The sequence below is a fragment of the Corvus kubaryi genome, unplaced genomic scaffold, assembly GCF_017639235.1.
Source record: "Corvus kubaryi isolate FWS band 111438036 unplaced genomic scaffold, C.kubaryi_AGA036_p1.0 65374, whole genome shotgun sequence".
NCBI classification, from domain to species: domain Eukaryota; kingdom Metazoa; phylum Chordata; class Aves; order Passeriformes; family Corvidae; genus Corvus; species Corvus kubaryi.
This window is the reverse complement of record NW_024581955.1, coordinates 231714-247076: the sequence shown is the minus strand read 5'-3', so window position 1 is coordinate 247076 and position 15363 is coordinate 231714. Positions and strand designations below refer to the sequence as shown.

The following is a 15363-nucleotide window of genomic DNA, read 5'->3' as shown; positions in this document are numbered from 1 at the left end:
AAGCTGCATGGGCTGTTCCCACAGGGAGAAGACTTTGCTCAAGAAAACCCCTTTTCCCTCAGAACAGCCATCCTTGGAATAAACAAACAATAATATTTAACCTCTACCTCCCCTAGCACCAATTTCAAGTGAAAATAACCCAAAAGCCTGAAGCTGGAATCTGTATCTTCTATGTTCACTTGGATGGGTTTTGATGAGACTGGTGCAGTTACTTTAATACTTCATTGATTTTTAATATGCAATGTCATGTAACAGCACAGCCACATACTCAATTTCCTTATCCCCCTTTTTTGGCCATTGGAAAAGCAGTATTTTACAGGAATGTGCTCAGCATCTGCTAAAAACTATTGCTTAGCTTGTTTAAAAAGAAACCAACCAGCAAAATGTTTCTCCTAAAAAGTTTTATACAGTTAAAATATACATGCTTTAGCATTGTACATTCAAGGTCCCTTAAGTAAAAAAGCCTGCTTTACTTTGTTATGCAACACTGAGACACCAATGATTTAGTCATTCTTCATTTAAAAAACTACAACTTTTTACACAGGCTTTTAAAATTTCATATGGAAAGTCACATGCAGAACACTTGCTGTACTGACTTACATGGAAAAAAGCTTAAGTGCTTTAGTTGAAAAAAAATATACATACATTTGAGGTTCTGTTACTCAAACAGCAGATTTATGATAATTTTAGAATATAAAATAGTAAGTGCAAGAAGATTTTTTTTTAAATAGTACTATATAGAACTCCATTTCATACAAAAATAGACATCCATATATTTTATTTCTATGGCAAACTTAGAGTTACGTCTTTCTTTGGGGATGATCCTGTTTGAGTGCACAGCTGGCATAGTTACAGCTTTTGGAATCTAAAATATCTGAATTCAGCTAACCTGAACTCTTTAAATAGTCCTAGAAATACATACCCTGAATATACAAATGCTGGGGGAAAAAAAAATATTTTCCATGAAGATTAATTTAGTGATGAAGCCAGGGAACTACTTCTCTTCCCTGTCAGGTGTTCACAGCCTTACAAGGGGCTGTGGTTGGTCAGTGTTCAGCCAGGAAAATACTTTTTAAGCACCACATGCAGTCAGTGAGGTCTGTGGCTCTGAAGGGAGCAATAGCTGTGCTTGCATAGTGTGGGAATTGAGGAGAGCCCTGGCACACCAAGCTCTGGCCCATCAATTCTCCTTTGTGCCACAGTGATGCTGATGCGCAGCCACACTGGGAATGTGAAGCCAGCCCTGGACTGCAGGCTACTGGCACCTTTGGATCATGCCAAGGTGAGTTGGTTTCTGCAGGAAGATGTGGTTTCCGGGCCAAATAACATGGTATTAAATTAAGCTATTTACACTGAAACAAAATACAGCTACAGTTAAAATCAGAGCTGCAAGTGCAGCTTAGCCCTTGTGGAAGTGCCCCTGATCCAGGACCAGCGACCCCTGCTTTGATACACACACATATGGTTCTGTGTTAAAGGTGATCTTAAGGGGCAACTCCCGATTTCCAGGGTAAGAAACAGGCCACAGGTCAGGAAAAACAGTTCCCAAGACTGGAAATTTGGTGCTGTTAATAGCAGAGAAGACAAAAGGCTTACCAGTATCATTTAGGGGGCAAAAGGCCCTGCTATTGCCTCATTTCACATGCTGAGCTGGAATTCCAGTTCAAAGGTGTCCATATGAGCAAAATATATTGCATTTTAGTGAGAGACATGATTCAGGATGGCTTGGAGCCTAAGCAGTTCCACTTGGGACATAAAAGCCCAACTCTAGTTCCTTGAAGCTCATCAGTGCATTCACTCCTCAGCGAGCTTCCAGCAGTGTGAGAGGAAGGTAAAGAGCAATCCTGAAGAGCCTCTCCCCTGTTCTCTTGCACTTCCCCTCCTGCAGAACCTCTGCCTACTCTTTTGCATTTACCTTTCATACTTCAGATGAAGAGTAATGGTGACTTTCACAGGAGCAGCCTCTGAAGAATCACCTTCCCTGCAGAGAGACATTGGATCAACCTCCCATCTTCCAGCTTTGTGCAAAATTCAGTTCTTTAAGGAGCTGGTGTTTGGCATGAAGGAAAACAGAGAGGAGCTGCTGCTTATGGTTCCAGTGGTGTGTGACTTCAGTAGTTGGGTTCTTTTTTCCCCTCCTCTCGATGTTGGTAGCCCACAAAAAGTCCATCTCTGGGGTGGGCTTTACTCACAATATTTCAATATCCCATTTCTGTGAAGGTTTGTTTTCTATTGGCTGATTCATAATGATGTGATTCTTGTCATAGTAATTTCCTCCTTAAAAACAAAAGGAAATCATGAAGGAAAAGTTTTTGAAAGAAATGCTCATAAAAATTAGACATAATCTTCAAGAAGTGTGACTAAGTAAGAAAATCAGCTGAAAAATAGGAATTCCATGAGGTAAGGGGCTGGTGTCTGCAACTGAGCAATGAGAATTTTAACCAGCCTTTTTTCAACTCCTTTTCTCTTTCTGAGCTATTCTGTGGTTGCTTTTCCTTCACCATTTTGTCTTCTGTAACTTGCACTTCTTGCCATCTGCCCTCCTTACCTCCCTAAAGCACAACAGTTGATCTGATCAAAATAAACCTCTGGAATCAAAAGGGAAGGGTTCCTCCCTGCCCTGTTGTTTCTTATCCCACTGTCAAGCAACAGTGATCTTAAGTACAAAAAAAAAAAAAAAAAAGCTGGAATATGGCAATTAACCTTAATCAAAAAACACACTTGAAACCTGTGAGGTTCAGGGTTTTCTGTTTTTAAATACCTTTAATATCAAGCACCAGGTGCTCACTGAGGTATGAACTGATGGTTCCATCCTCGTTGAGTCTCCACTTTTGCCTGTCCCTCCCATGTTCTGTCCAGAGGGCGACTTTGGCCCCAGGCACATCTCTGCCCCCAATGACATCCAGACAGGCATTGTTGGCCTAAGAAACAAGGGAAGAAGTGAGAGCCAGGCCACAGAGCCTCAGTTTTGTGCCTGGCTTGTTTCAGGCACTGAGCATATGGCAGTAAATCATGCTGTGGTTGGTAAGAAGCCTGGCAAGCAAGCGAGGAACAGATTATTCAGCACCTGAGCAGCTGCTTGATCAAAGGTGGTGGTCTTTGTTACTTCGTTTTGTTAATGTTAAACCATCAGCTTTTTTATATTAATAACAGACTATCAAGGGCAGCAGGAATAGAAAATCACTGAAACTCACCCTGGACTTGAAGAGCCCCCGGCAGTAGTGCCAGAGCTGGGAGGCGTTGCCGCTGTGCGGGGCCGCGCACACCGACGTGGCCCTGATGTCTGCCAGGCTGCCAGCCACGGTCAGGTATTTGCCCTGGGCCCTGTTCCTCACTCTCAGGTACACTGCTGGCTGCAGTGGGGTGAGGGAAGAGATTTACAACACAGAGATCAAGCAAATAGATGTTAGACCCCCCCCCGCCCCCCCGATCATACACCAGTCTTCTAAACTCTATGTTCAATTTTTGTTTTCAGCTAAGGATGTTCAGGAATTTTTTTGTTGGAAACAAATGTGCATGTGAAGCACAGTTAAGTGGTCTTTCACATGCAGATGGGCAGCTAGCAACAGCAATGGCAGACAGGTTTTTTTAAAAATAATGTAACTGTGGCTATAGAACTAATTCCTGTGATCTGCAAATATGCCTAGTTCAGCACATTTCATTTGTTCCAAGGGCAGTAAATGGGCTGTACTCCACAAGCATTTTTTTCTTGGGACACAAGACTTACTGAGTTACATATCCAGCAACTTCAGCCCTCATTAACTGGAATATATGGCAGAGAGATACACCATTACTTTTGAATGCACATGGAAAACAGGGTTCTGACCTGGTATCCATGTTTACTTGGTTTACACAAAAAATAATGAGGATTTTGCAGGGCTACTGCAGGATTTGAGCTTTTGCTCTGTTATTCACTGGTTTCAGTGGAAACAAAAAGCAGGGAGCTATAAAGGGCAGCTCTGCTGGAACCCCAGCTCCAGCACAGCTTTTCTTCTGGGAGCTTTGAATCTCCTTTTTTTCCGTATTAAAACAAACCCTGAGCTAGAGACTATAAGGCCTCTCTCCCACCAAGCATCCATAAACAAAACCTGTATCTGTGCAGTGTTTAGTTACTCTTTACTTTGTGGTTTAGAGACCTGAACCTTTGAATGAGACTGAAATTGGCATTACCTGGGGTGAGGCAGAGAGGGAAAACCTGATGGGAACTTTGCCTCTTTTGGAAATCCAGGCTGCAGCACAATAAAATCGCTCTTGCTTCCATTTATGTTAATTATGAAACAAGCCAGTGTGGAATTGGTTTCCTCATTATATTGTTATATGGCAAAAATGTAAAAATAGAGCATCCACAGAACATGCTAATGAGCAATTCAGAAAAACAAAACTTGGCACCAAGGAACTGGGAATTATTTCCCTTTAGGAACCTAACATAGATCTCAATAACTGCCATGAGAGGCGTTTTCTGCTTCAGCAATCTGCCAGTGGGTCCTTCTGGCTGTCACCATTTGGCCTGATTTAAGGAGTACAGCACACCCCACTGTACTTGATGGTCGAGCTGATACCTGTGCACAACCCCTGCCCATAAAAACCCCTTCTCCTCACTCAGTCTCACAGTACCTGCTTCACAGGACGAAGGGAGCCAATCACTTTCCAGCCACTGTGTTCATTCCAGTGTGAAATCTCCCTGGGCTCCAGCAGAATCTGCTTTCCTAAAAAATTGCATCCCTCGTAGGCAATCCACCTGGATACACAGAGCAGAACGTGAAAGGGCACTCGTTAGCCACAGCAAAACACAACTGCAGCTCAGGGCTGTGCTCTTGGAATCCCCCAAACCACTTCACAGTGGGCTAACAGCAAACCTCTATTTCTGTGCTGCAAAATCCCATCCATTTCAGTGGGATGATTGCCTTCTGTTGACATTCAGACCTATTTTATGTTTGCCTGCCTACAGCTTGTACACTATACTTCCCATCTCCCTTCTCCCCCTCCATTCCCCTCCCCCCCCTAAATAAGAGAACCTCTGCATGAGCCCAGCTGGGAATAATGCTGGTTTCAGCAGGCCTGTGTTAGGGAACTAGGGAGCCACACTTGCAGCTTTGCCTGGTCGTGCACATTAGTTATGAGAGGATCTTGTCTGATGGTTTTGTTACAGTTAAAGCTTTTTATACAATTCCACTTGTCTGCAAACACATACAGGTATTCACTCCAAACCCCACATCCTGCTGCAGCAGATTTTCCTGTCATGAATACACCACGGACGTGGCTGAGTCCTGCAACACCCAGTGAAAGCACTGGCTCATACAGACCCCTTGTTATCTGGGCATCTGCTCAGTAAATGCTGCTCACAAAGGCAGCCTCAGGAGCACAGATCCCTTCTGTTTATATCAATAGGTCATTGTTGTGTGGACAGTGAATCCCAAATGCCTGACTCATTAACTCCTCTGAACACAAAGGCAATCCTGGTTTCCCAGGTTACCTGTTTTACAGGTCAGCTGCCAAGAACATGAGGGATGGCTGTGCTCTGAGTCATTGAGAAAACACCCACAACCTCGAAGCACCTGGAATTGCTGTTGCCCAGGGCCCCCAGTACAGAGAAACTGAGAGCCAGCCTTGCTCAGGGCTCCATGGAGGCTCAACTGTGCCAGCTGTGAGCTGCCTGGCACTGAGGCTGGGTCCCTGTTCCTTCAAACAAAACCCACAGCTCCTGACTAACAGGAATTCAGGGCAGCCTGACCACCCCTGTGTCTTCCTTACATTTTGAACATATTCCTGGCTTTTTTTTTCCCCTTGCAATGGTTTCTGTCAAGTCACTGAGAATTCACTGTTAACATTATTCTTGGAGCATGGAACAGTCTCACTTGGAATGCAGTTTCAAAGCAGAAATTTATAGGGAGCAGAGGGGGAAAGACTGACAGAGATCACCATCTGAAGCCAGGGTGGGCTCCTGGCATTCAGTGACAGACAAAACTCATCTCTGCTCTCACACAGGCTGTGCCACCTCTCCCACACCTCTGAGTACCCCAGCACCCTTTGCCAAGGCAGATTCCAGGCTTGTGCCTTACTGAGGTGGCCAGTTGGCTCAGGAAGGAGCCTTTTACCTAAGCCTGGCAGCAAGATGCCATCGGAATATTTATATAAACCTTTGCTATTTGCCTAAAGCTGACAGCAGGCTTTGGGACAAGGAGCCAACCTCCCCCTAAATCTGCCTTCCTGAACTCTGAATCCCAGTAAGGCAAACAAACCCTCTAGGTCATCCCACAATCACCTGACACCCTCAGCCTTTAGGCTACCTGTCTGCTGTGTGAGATGGGGACAAGCTGTGCAGGTCTCTTTCCTAGGAAGCATCGAAAAGAGCTCAGAGGAAGGCCAGCCCTTCTGTGCTGAACCCATCCCAGAGACAGGGAGGCAGCTAACCCGGCTTGGATACCCAAAACTGAGCAGAAAGATGCAGGAGGGGCTGGCCCATTGCACTCACTCTCCGGTGCTTTCTTGCCACGTGATCCCAAAGCCATCACCCTTCCTTTGCAGTCAACTGCTTGGGCAAAGTGATTGAATTCCCAGACAACACAATCACTCTGTATTTTCTGCTAAGGTTCAGGATGGAAGTGGCACAAATGTTGGGAACTGTTGTGAATTGGCAAAGCTCTGTGGGGAAGCTTGTGTTCACTATTCTCTCAAGAAAATTACAGCCTTGCCCATGTGGAAAAGGTGGGGAAAGGTCAAACATAAACATAGGAAATGTGTGTCCTGTTAGGAGAACAGCAGTTTCCAGCTACTCTCAGTTGCAGGATGAGACTCTGCAAGTTATTTGTTGCTGCTGTGGGTGTGGAGGCTGAAAACCTGGCTGAGACAGAACACTTGGGAGCTTTTCCAAAAGGTGAAAGGGAGAGATGCGGAAGAGGTCACTTCTGCAGATGTAAAATGTTTTCACAGAAGAACCTGGGTGTACATTCACACTCCTGGAGGAGGGTTAAACTAATAACAGAAGCAAATTACTGTTCCAGCTGTCAGAGCCACCCTGAGCTCCTCTCAGAAGCTGCTGCTTCTCTGGCAGCCAGTCAGCACATCAAGCTTCGCTGAGCCACTGCAGTGGTTTAAATCACTGCAGTTTATAGCTGGCATTTTACAGCCAGTTAATAAAGGCACTCCGAGTTTACACTACCTGCCTTTGAAAGTCAAGGCAGAAGTTAAGAATGTAAACCAACCTATGAACGAGGCAACAATCATGAGACAATGCATGCTCAGTGTTAGCTCCTACAATGCAAAACTGACAGGGCTATTTCTTCCATACTTACAATCCACTTCTCACCCACACAGACTGGGTGTAAAAATGGAGGTCCTCGTTTAAAACAGAATTGACTGGTTCACTGAAGTGCAGCTCTCTGCCCTTGCAGCATTCCAGGGTGAACAGACTGATGGAAGGCTCAGCAAAAACCTGGGGGAGAAGGAAGGAGAAAAAAAGCACAAAGTTTTAGTAGGAGTAGTCTAACTTCAGTTATTAGACATGATGAACACATTGGTCCACTTTGGTTGAATTTCCTGCAATGCTTTTGGGTTAGCTCATGCTCCTCAGCAAATGTAACAACAAGGGAAAAGCCCAAAGCACAGGGAGCTGAAACAAACTGCATTTATCAGTGGCTTTGTCATCAGTGTAGTGCCCCACTGACTCAGGCACACAGTCACCAGGCAATGCAGAGGCTTCTGTTTGCCTCTGGAAAAACTCATTTTGATCTGATTTGTAGCATCAGGGCCTTGATTACTTTTCAAAAATCCACTTTATTTACTTATTGATGGATATAGCGAGGCAAATCAAAGTCTATTCCACACACTTCAATTAGGTGTAGGTCACTGCAAAAATCTTAAGGAGCTACAAATTGTAAAAGATGAGAAGGGTCAACTAAAAAGTTCTCAATGTTTTTAACAGACATTCCTATTTTTCTTCTGACATTCTTGGAGGAACAGCATAATTAGTAAATTCTACAATCTCATGTAGAATTGAAACATTTTTCACTTAATGTCCTTTTCTACAGTTGACAGATTGCCTATGAAAGCAAATTAAAAGATCAGTTTGTACGAAAATGCGGTGCAGCTAATAAGGCCAGCAGAAAAACAGAGGAAGCAGATTTAAATACACAAGTTCTGTGCCTTAGTACAAGGAACACTTGTACAATTCTTCAGCATTTTTAACCTAAAACCAGAAGCATAAGCACTTGCAGTTTACACCTTGATGCAACTGGTGAAGGAAGAGGGAACAGGTCTGACTAACTCAGTGAGCAGCCTCTCCAGGAAAGTCACCTTCTTGTAGGAGATGTTACCCTGAGAAAGCTGGCTCAGACAAAAGTTGGGATTTCTCTTGCAGCAGAGACATGGCCTGAGATGGAATAAATGAAACAGAATCTTGAATTAAAGTTGACTCAGGCACTGAGTAATTAAGAGAAATTAATTTTCATGTTTGAAGATGTACATGTAGTGTAGTGAAGTATCTCTGAAAAGCTCAGGGGTGAGTCAAGACATATGAATTTGCTTGACACTGACTCAGTGCACTTGGTATGCAGCTGGTTGGTCAGATTCTGCCTCAGAGATTGCCTTCCTCTGCCAGCCAGTGCAGGGACTGCCTAAGTCATGCAACACTGCATGAACACAGAGATAATTGAGACATTTTGAAGAAGAGGTTGGGATCATCCGCTCAGATTTTTAAAGCCCACTGAACTCCTAAAACCTAATGTTACAAACTAGAAAGAGATTAAAACCTCTAACATTTTTATTTTAAAGTGTCAGCTCTTCCCAAATGCCTTCTGCTGGATGGGATGGGTCAGATTTACAGTGTGTGGCTAAAGGCTTACTTTGAAACTCAGACCAGCAGGCCTAGTGCAGGCAGCCACCTCTGAGGCTGCTTTGCTCAGCCAGGCAGAATCATCACACTGCTGTTTGCAAGAGCCTTGGCACTGCCTTTCACCTGAGTGGACACCAGAAGCCATGTCCAGAACAGGTCTAACAATTTTCACAAGTGCATTGCTAACCACAAGAAACACCATTTGGCATTTGTGTTGCTGGAAATTGCTACCCAAACCTAAATATTCATGCTGCTGTTGCAACACTGAGGATGTTGAGACAGGGCTGCTGTACTAGATGGACAAGTCACCTGACACAGCATATCCATTTATACAGCAGGAACCATGACAGCAAACTGCTGGAGTCAATTAAAATGACTCCAGCTCTGTGTGGTTGTGACTGTTTGGATGGAATGGTCTGAGAATTCCCTGTCCAGCTGCTCAGAGTCCTGACACACACACCCCACTGATGACTCTGATATCTCTCTCCCAGGGAGACCTCACACGAGATGCAGTGACCTTGCAGACATGAAGCCCAGAAAGAAACCAGGCTGCTGTGCCAAGCCCTGAGCTCTCCTATTTCCACAGCCATATATAGAGCAATGCACTGATTGCTCACATTCTGTATTCCCTTCCAGGCCAACAGCTGGCAGCAGTGACTTGGCCTGGCTTTTCTCTCTGACTTTGTTTTCACAGCTCCATGGAAACTGGGAACAGTGAAAAACAAGGTTTGGGGCTATGCTGTTAGGCTGGAAGCAAGATGCCTCTGTAGTAAGCCTTTCTTGCAGAATGCTGAGGAGCACTTTCACCTGAAAGGTGAGCTAAAGACATCTATATTTACCCATTCCCATGTCTAGGTCAGCCTTACTTTAGCTTCTTTTCACAGTTATTTCAAGGAAAATACCTGAAATGCCATGCTTTGGGAAAAGCTTGCCAGTTGAGAGAATGACACAAAGCACTAAAGAATTTCTTAACCTGATTTTTATGTGTGAAGGAACTGACTGCATTTGCTTAAAGGAACACCAATTTGCTTGTCCTGTTCTTTCACGCAAATGTCCAGGGAGAAACTTGAAGAGATTTATTATATTCAAGAGGCCAGTGATTAAGGAAAGCTATATTTACATAGCATTTCAAGATATGAGCAGCCTTGTAAACTGTTAAATACACTGATACACTTAACAGGTGTGGTGTTCCATGGCTAATACAGCACATGGTGCAATGAAAATGACACAGGGAAACCATGGAAAATCAACACTAAAAATCAACACACTAAAAATCTCTTGCACAGTTCAACTCAGCTCAGACTTTCCCCTCAATAATTTTTACTTTGCTTTTAGTAAAGCTCTGCAACACAATTTTTCACAACTCAAAACAGAGTTTTTACGCTTTACCAGTTCAGGAAAAATCCCACAATGCAAGCTTGATATTAAACAAAGATCAGTGCAAGATGAGCTTCCTCAGTGTACAGACACAAAGAAGCTGACCAGAGGGCACTAGAACTGCAAACCAAGTGCACAGGTGAATTTGCACACATGCTTAGAACAAAAAGCATCATTTTAGCTATGGATAATTTTTCATTATGGAAGTTGTGAGAGTTTTTACTAATAAAGCCCTTTCGAAAAGGGCCCATCCCAAAACACATTTTCCCTCACACCTTTTTGTCTTGCCAACTTAGGCTTTGCAAACTTTGACGGGAAAGCCTAATAAAAGCAAAGGGAGAAATCCAAAGGGCCATGAGTGTAACCCAGCCATGGCAAGGGATGGTGCACTGCCCCATTTCCCATCGCTGCTGACCTGCTGCTTTGCAAACAGCATTTACCAGAGTCTGAACTGGAGGAGCCTCCACAGCTGTGTTACAGCATCCTTGGGAAAGTCTTTACTCTCCTGGCTTGGCCAACTCATCTTTTACAACTGTCCCTGCTGGAGCTGCTCTTGCCTGCCTGCTCCCTTCAGTGTGGGATGGATGCTGGCTGAGGGAGCGCAGTGCTGGACGATGCAACGCCCACGGTCCAGTCCCAGCAACACAGAATGACTCAGTGCCTGGCCCTGGGAAACTGCAGTTAGTTTTTGTATCTGATTTCTTTATTTGCCTCACAGGAATGCTGGGGAGATTAGTTAACACCTGTATTTAACTTAGAAAAGATAATATAGAAATACAAGGACTATTGTGATTGATCAGAGCAAGAATAAAGAATGCCTCAGAAGAAAAGGGAAAAAAAATCCCAACCAAACAAAAGAAAGCATTGCACAACCTACAACCTCATTTTGGTTTTAGAAACTATGAGACTGCTTTAACTTACAGGTTGAAGGTAACATTTTAGAAAGAAGGCTAATTGCTCATTGCAAGAATCCTGGGTATTTTTGTCCATGTAAATCACACCAAATATTACAGGGAGTTTGGCAAAACAACACACCTGAGAAAAGGCAGCACCAGAGCCGAACTCCCCTTGCAAGATTATCTATCCCAAAAGAATAACCTCCTCAAGCAGCAAACACGGGACAAATGCCCCAATAAACAGCCATAGCCCTATAAATGGCCCAGCTGCCTCCTCCTGCTCTCTTGCTGCTGGGCAAGGGCCCACATTTCCTTGCCATGAATCCATGGCAATGCGAAAGGCAACTCCTTGCTGATGCAGGCACGGAAACCTGCACCTCTGCAGCAACTCTGAACCTGTGCTAGGCTTTCACCTGCCTGCAGGATGGCTGTTAACAACCATACAGCAGCACATTTCATCAACAAGCTTTTCTGAAAGAGTGCTCTGGGGTTTTTAGATCAAAGGAGATGATGAGAGGCAATGACATCAGTGTCAGTTGCTCCTTCTCCGTACCCTCCTGTTAATCCACAGCTTTTCCTAAACACTCTGAGGATGATGAAACAGTCCAGCCTGAAATTGAGCAAAATAGAACAGCAGGAAAAAGCACAGCTAGGGCCTCCTAAGGGTCTAGCTTGAGTATTATACACCTTGGAGAACAAGGTGCGATGGGAGAGAGGAAACCTCATCAGGAACTACAGTGATAGAACAAGGGGTAATGGCTTCAAACTGAGAGTGGATTTCATTTAGATGCTGGAAAAAATTCTTTACTGTGATGGTGGTGAGGCCCTGGCACAGGTTGCCCAGAGAAGTTGGGGATACCTCATCCCTGGAAGTGTTCAAGGCCAGGTTGGACGGGGCTTTGAGCAACCTGGGATATTGGGAGGTGTCCCTGCCCATGGAACTGGATGATCTTTAAGGTCCCTTCTAACCCAAACCATTCTATGATACTAAGAGGCTCCTGGGAAAAGGGAACTCCTTCCCCACACTCCTTATGAACCTGCCCAACTTCTGCGTTGCTACTTCCTGAACAAGCAGTAGAGGAAACTGGTTGCAAAGATGTGCTGAATTCCTCCATGATGCCAGTGCACAATAAATGGGGAAACAGACGAAGTGGAACCATATTAATTTGAATTTCTTGTGAAATGGGAGAGTGTGTGTGTGTGCAGAGGGTGTGGGAGCAGCTTAAATGCCATACTTAAATGCTGACAACTTCACTTTTCAGCAGACAACAGATAAAACATCCCTCCAAGAGCCAAGAGCTAGAATAAAAATTAGCCAGCCTAAAATACTGTCACTACAGTGAAATCATCAGACCATCACTAGTGTGAGCCTATTTTCTTATCCAAATCATTTTGCGCTGCTCTGAAAGTTTTGGGCTTTTTTTCCTCTTTTAGTTGGACCAACTCAGTGATTTAGAAGGAAAATTTAAATTTTGTTACGTAATTAAGCTCTTAGAAAAACAGATCATATTTCTGTCAAACTAAAACCTCAAAAGTTTACTTTCTTAAACAGAAAAAAAAATAGCTTTTTTTTTCATTTAGTGCAGTTGTTGTATTTGTTTGCAAACAGTTTGTTTTCATCAAAGCTGCATTTTTCATAGAACAAATGGAACGTTCCCAGCGTGGGATTCCTCCACAGTTATGTTTGCAGCAAATCCATCTCACTGAAAGGAGAGCAGGAGACAATGCACATCCAGGGCTTGGTGCCAGGGTTATAAGTTCTCCCTCTCACATGTGAGCTACCAGGGGACACACCTTACCTCTGAAATGAGGCTGGTATTGAAAGCTGAATAATGGAAGGGGTTCCCCATGCCACAAATGAATTCAATAAAGCTCCACAACAATTCCACTTGGGAACAGGCTCGCTTCTCTCTTGAATGAGCTCACAGAAATATGCTGTAATAAAAGGGGCTCTGTTCCAAGAACAGTGCACTGTGGACAATGCTCACAATTAACCGTGGCTGCTCCTGACCACGACCTGCTGCGTGCTCTGGGTCACGTCTGTGCCACACCACGGTCCCCAGCACTGCCCTGGGCTCAGCCCTCACAGTGACCTAGGGCTGTGAGGACATTGCCATTTGGGAAACAGGTGGAGTTTAGTGCCATTGTATGTTGTTTAGTTTGTGAAATACAAAGGCTCCTATTGGCAAGAGAAGGACCAAACTAAGAAGTGCAAAAGCAGAGGAAGATGTGTGCGAGATCCCCACACACAGCCTGCCAAATACACTTCTTCCAGGGCCTGGCCCTTGGGAATCAAGGGCTGCCAGTAGTTTCCTACCATGCCAAACTTGTTATTTACTTCCCTGTGAGATTGCAGGCTGGGGGATTAGGATGAGGCCTACTATTTGATGTCAAAACTTCACTTGGATTTGGCACAGCAAAGTCCAAAAGCCTAACTTGAAAAGGGGAACTTTAATCTGAAACCCAGGCTCTCAACAGGTGGGAAGTCACTGTATCTGTATAGTCTAGTGAAAAGTCCAGCTCTCAGATTTGAGTTGTACATCCTTCCCACCATGCCCATGGGTTTGGTGTTCGCATTTGCTTGGGGTTTGGGGGTTTTTTTTGGCTTCTTTTTTTGGTTGGTTGGTTGGGTTTTTTTGCCTTTCTCCTAAAAATCTGTTCACAAATGGTAAAAAGGACTTAATTCAATTCAGCTTTTTCACATATGATCACAGAAGACTGGCTTCATCGGAGTTACACTGAAGGACACACGCCACATAGGCTGAGTTTGTGACCTGTGGTCAGGGAAGGAGGAAGAGTTTGGAGAAGCTGGTGGCCAGTGCTAGAGAGGAGGGGGCAGAGAAACCACTTGCTTCTCCTTTACCAACAGTGTTACAGCTCATCTTTGATGCTCCTGCACAAGAGCACAGCAAGATGTGGAAGAAAGGCACAGACATCACATCCAAACTGCAGATTTGTATGGCCTGCATGCAGGGCTACAATGGCATGTACAAAAGGTTGTATCTCTCTTTTTCTGGAGAGCGCAGTGCATTCCTGTCCAACCTCCTGGCCATGGAGGGCCTCATATCTCACTTGTAAAAAACAGAGCAACTTTAAACCCAGAACACGCAAGAGCAGCTACAAGTAACCACGTGCAAGCAGCCTGACCCATTCCCAACCCAAAAAATCCTGTGAGCCCAGAAAACAAACCTCACTCTTTTCCCTAACTGCGAGTTTGTTTAGGGCAAGTACTCGCTTTAGACATCTGACAAGGAAAAGAGTTCTGAAATGTTGTTTTGGGTTTTTTTCTCCCCAATAAAGTCTTACATATTGAATAGGCTTGAGGGATTTGATTGTAGCAGTCGGGCAGCCACAGGAACTGAGGTCAACGTAGAGGCCTTCTTCCAGCACACAGTGATTGTCAGTGGTTTCCCCTTTGTAACACAGGAGCCAACTGCAAGAATAATGGAACAAAAAAGCTGCTCTAGCTGCTTATTAACAGTACGTTTTTTTCAAGACCTAATACTTGCTAAGGACATAAGGAATAAAATATTTTCTTAGTTCTTGCCAAGGTTAAAGTAATGTGACTTGAAAGGCTATGCAACAAAGCAACCAAAGCTGCAAAATTGAATGGTGTGGTACAGAAACCTCAGCTCCAGAGTCAAACGACGCTGAGTGGAATGCAGACACTTCCACCGTACCAAAGTGCTCAAAATCTGGAATAAATTCTAACTGGAGTTAAAAAGAGAATCACAGTAACTGTGCAAACCTTCCCCAGGGAGAGCAAAATGCATAATACCCAAACCAAGGACAGGATGAGAGTTACTGAGATGCCTTGCAGGATAAAGGGGCTAAGACACGATGGAAGATGATGGGCGTGTGGTACGTGCTTTCAGCTCTCTGAAACTTTGTACCATTTGAAAAAATAAATTCATATTACTGAAAATGATGGCATGTAAAACAACAGACACTTACCATCCCCGGAGAACCTTAAAAGAACATGGTATGAATGATGTAAAATCAGAAACTTCTGCTGTGAAATCTACACATGCTCCTTGGAAATATGTATTACTGAAAGCTTTGAGCTACAAGAACAAAACAGAACAAAAACAATGACTAGAAGGAAAAATGAAGGCATTATCATTAATGTAAACAGAGAAAGCTGTACTCTCAAGAGAAGTATCCATTCAATTCATAAAGATACAATTAACAGAACGAATTCTCATTCAGAGGATCTTTTATATTTCTACATCTGCTTTATTTTTAGAAATATCAAGTATT

At 43.9% G+C, this 15363-nt stretch overlaps 1 protein-coding gene across 1 annotated transcript in view; it reads right to left on the bottom strand.

The window, feature by feature from the left end:
• Nucleotides 1–384: 384 nt before the first annotated feature.
• The window catches only part of LOC121673382 (very large A-kinase anchor protein-like), an 83956-nt gene continuing 68977 nt past the window's right edge, over nucleotides 385–15363 (bottom strand). Inside the window, exons 17-23 of the mRNA XM_042046656.1 lie at nucleotides 15058–15167; nucleotides 14410–14536; nucleotides 7293–7432; nucleotides 4615–4738; nucleotides 3195–3353; nucleotides 2762–2921; nucleotides 385–2277 (exon numbers count right to left, since the gene is read on the bottom strand). Coding sequence (XP_041902590.1) covers nucleotides 2189–2277; nucleotides 2762–2921; nucleotides 3195–3353; nucleotides 4615–4738; nucleotides 7293–7432; nucleotides 14410–14536; nucleotides 15058–15167 — 909 coding nt within the window. The 3' untranslated portion in view covers nucleotides 385–2188. The remainder of the gene's footprint in view (nucleotides 2278–2761; nucleotides 2922–3194; nucleotides 3354–4614; nucleotides 4739–7292; nucleotides 7433–14409; nucleotides 14537–15057; nucleotides 15168–15363) is intronic.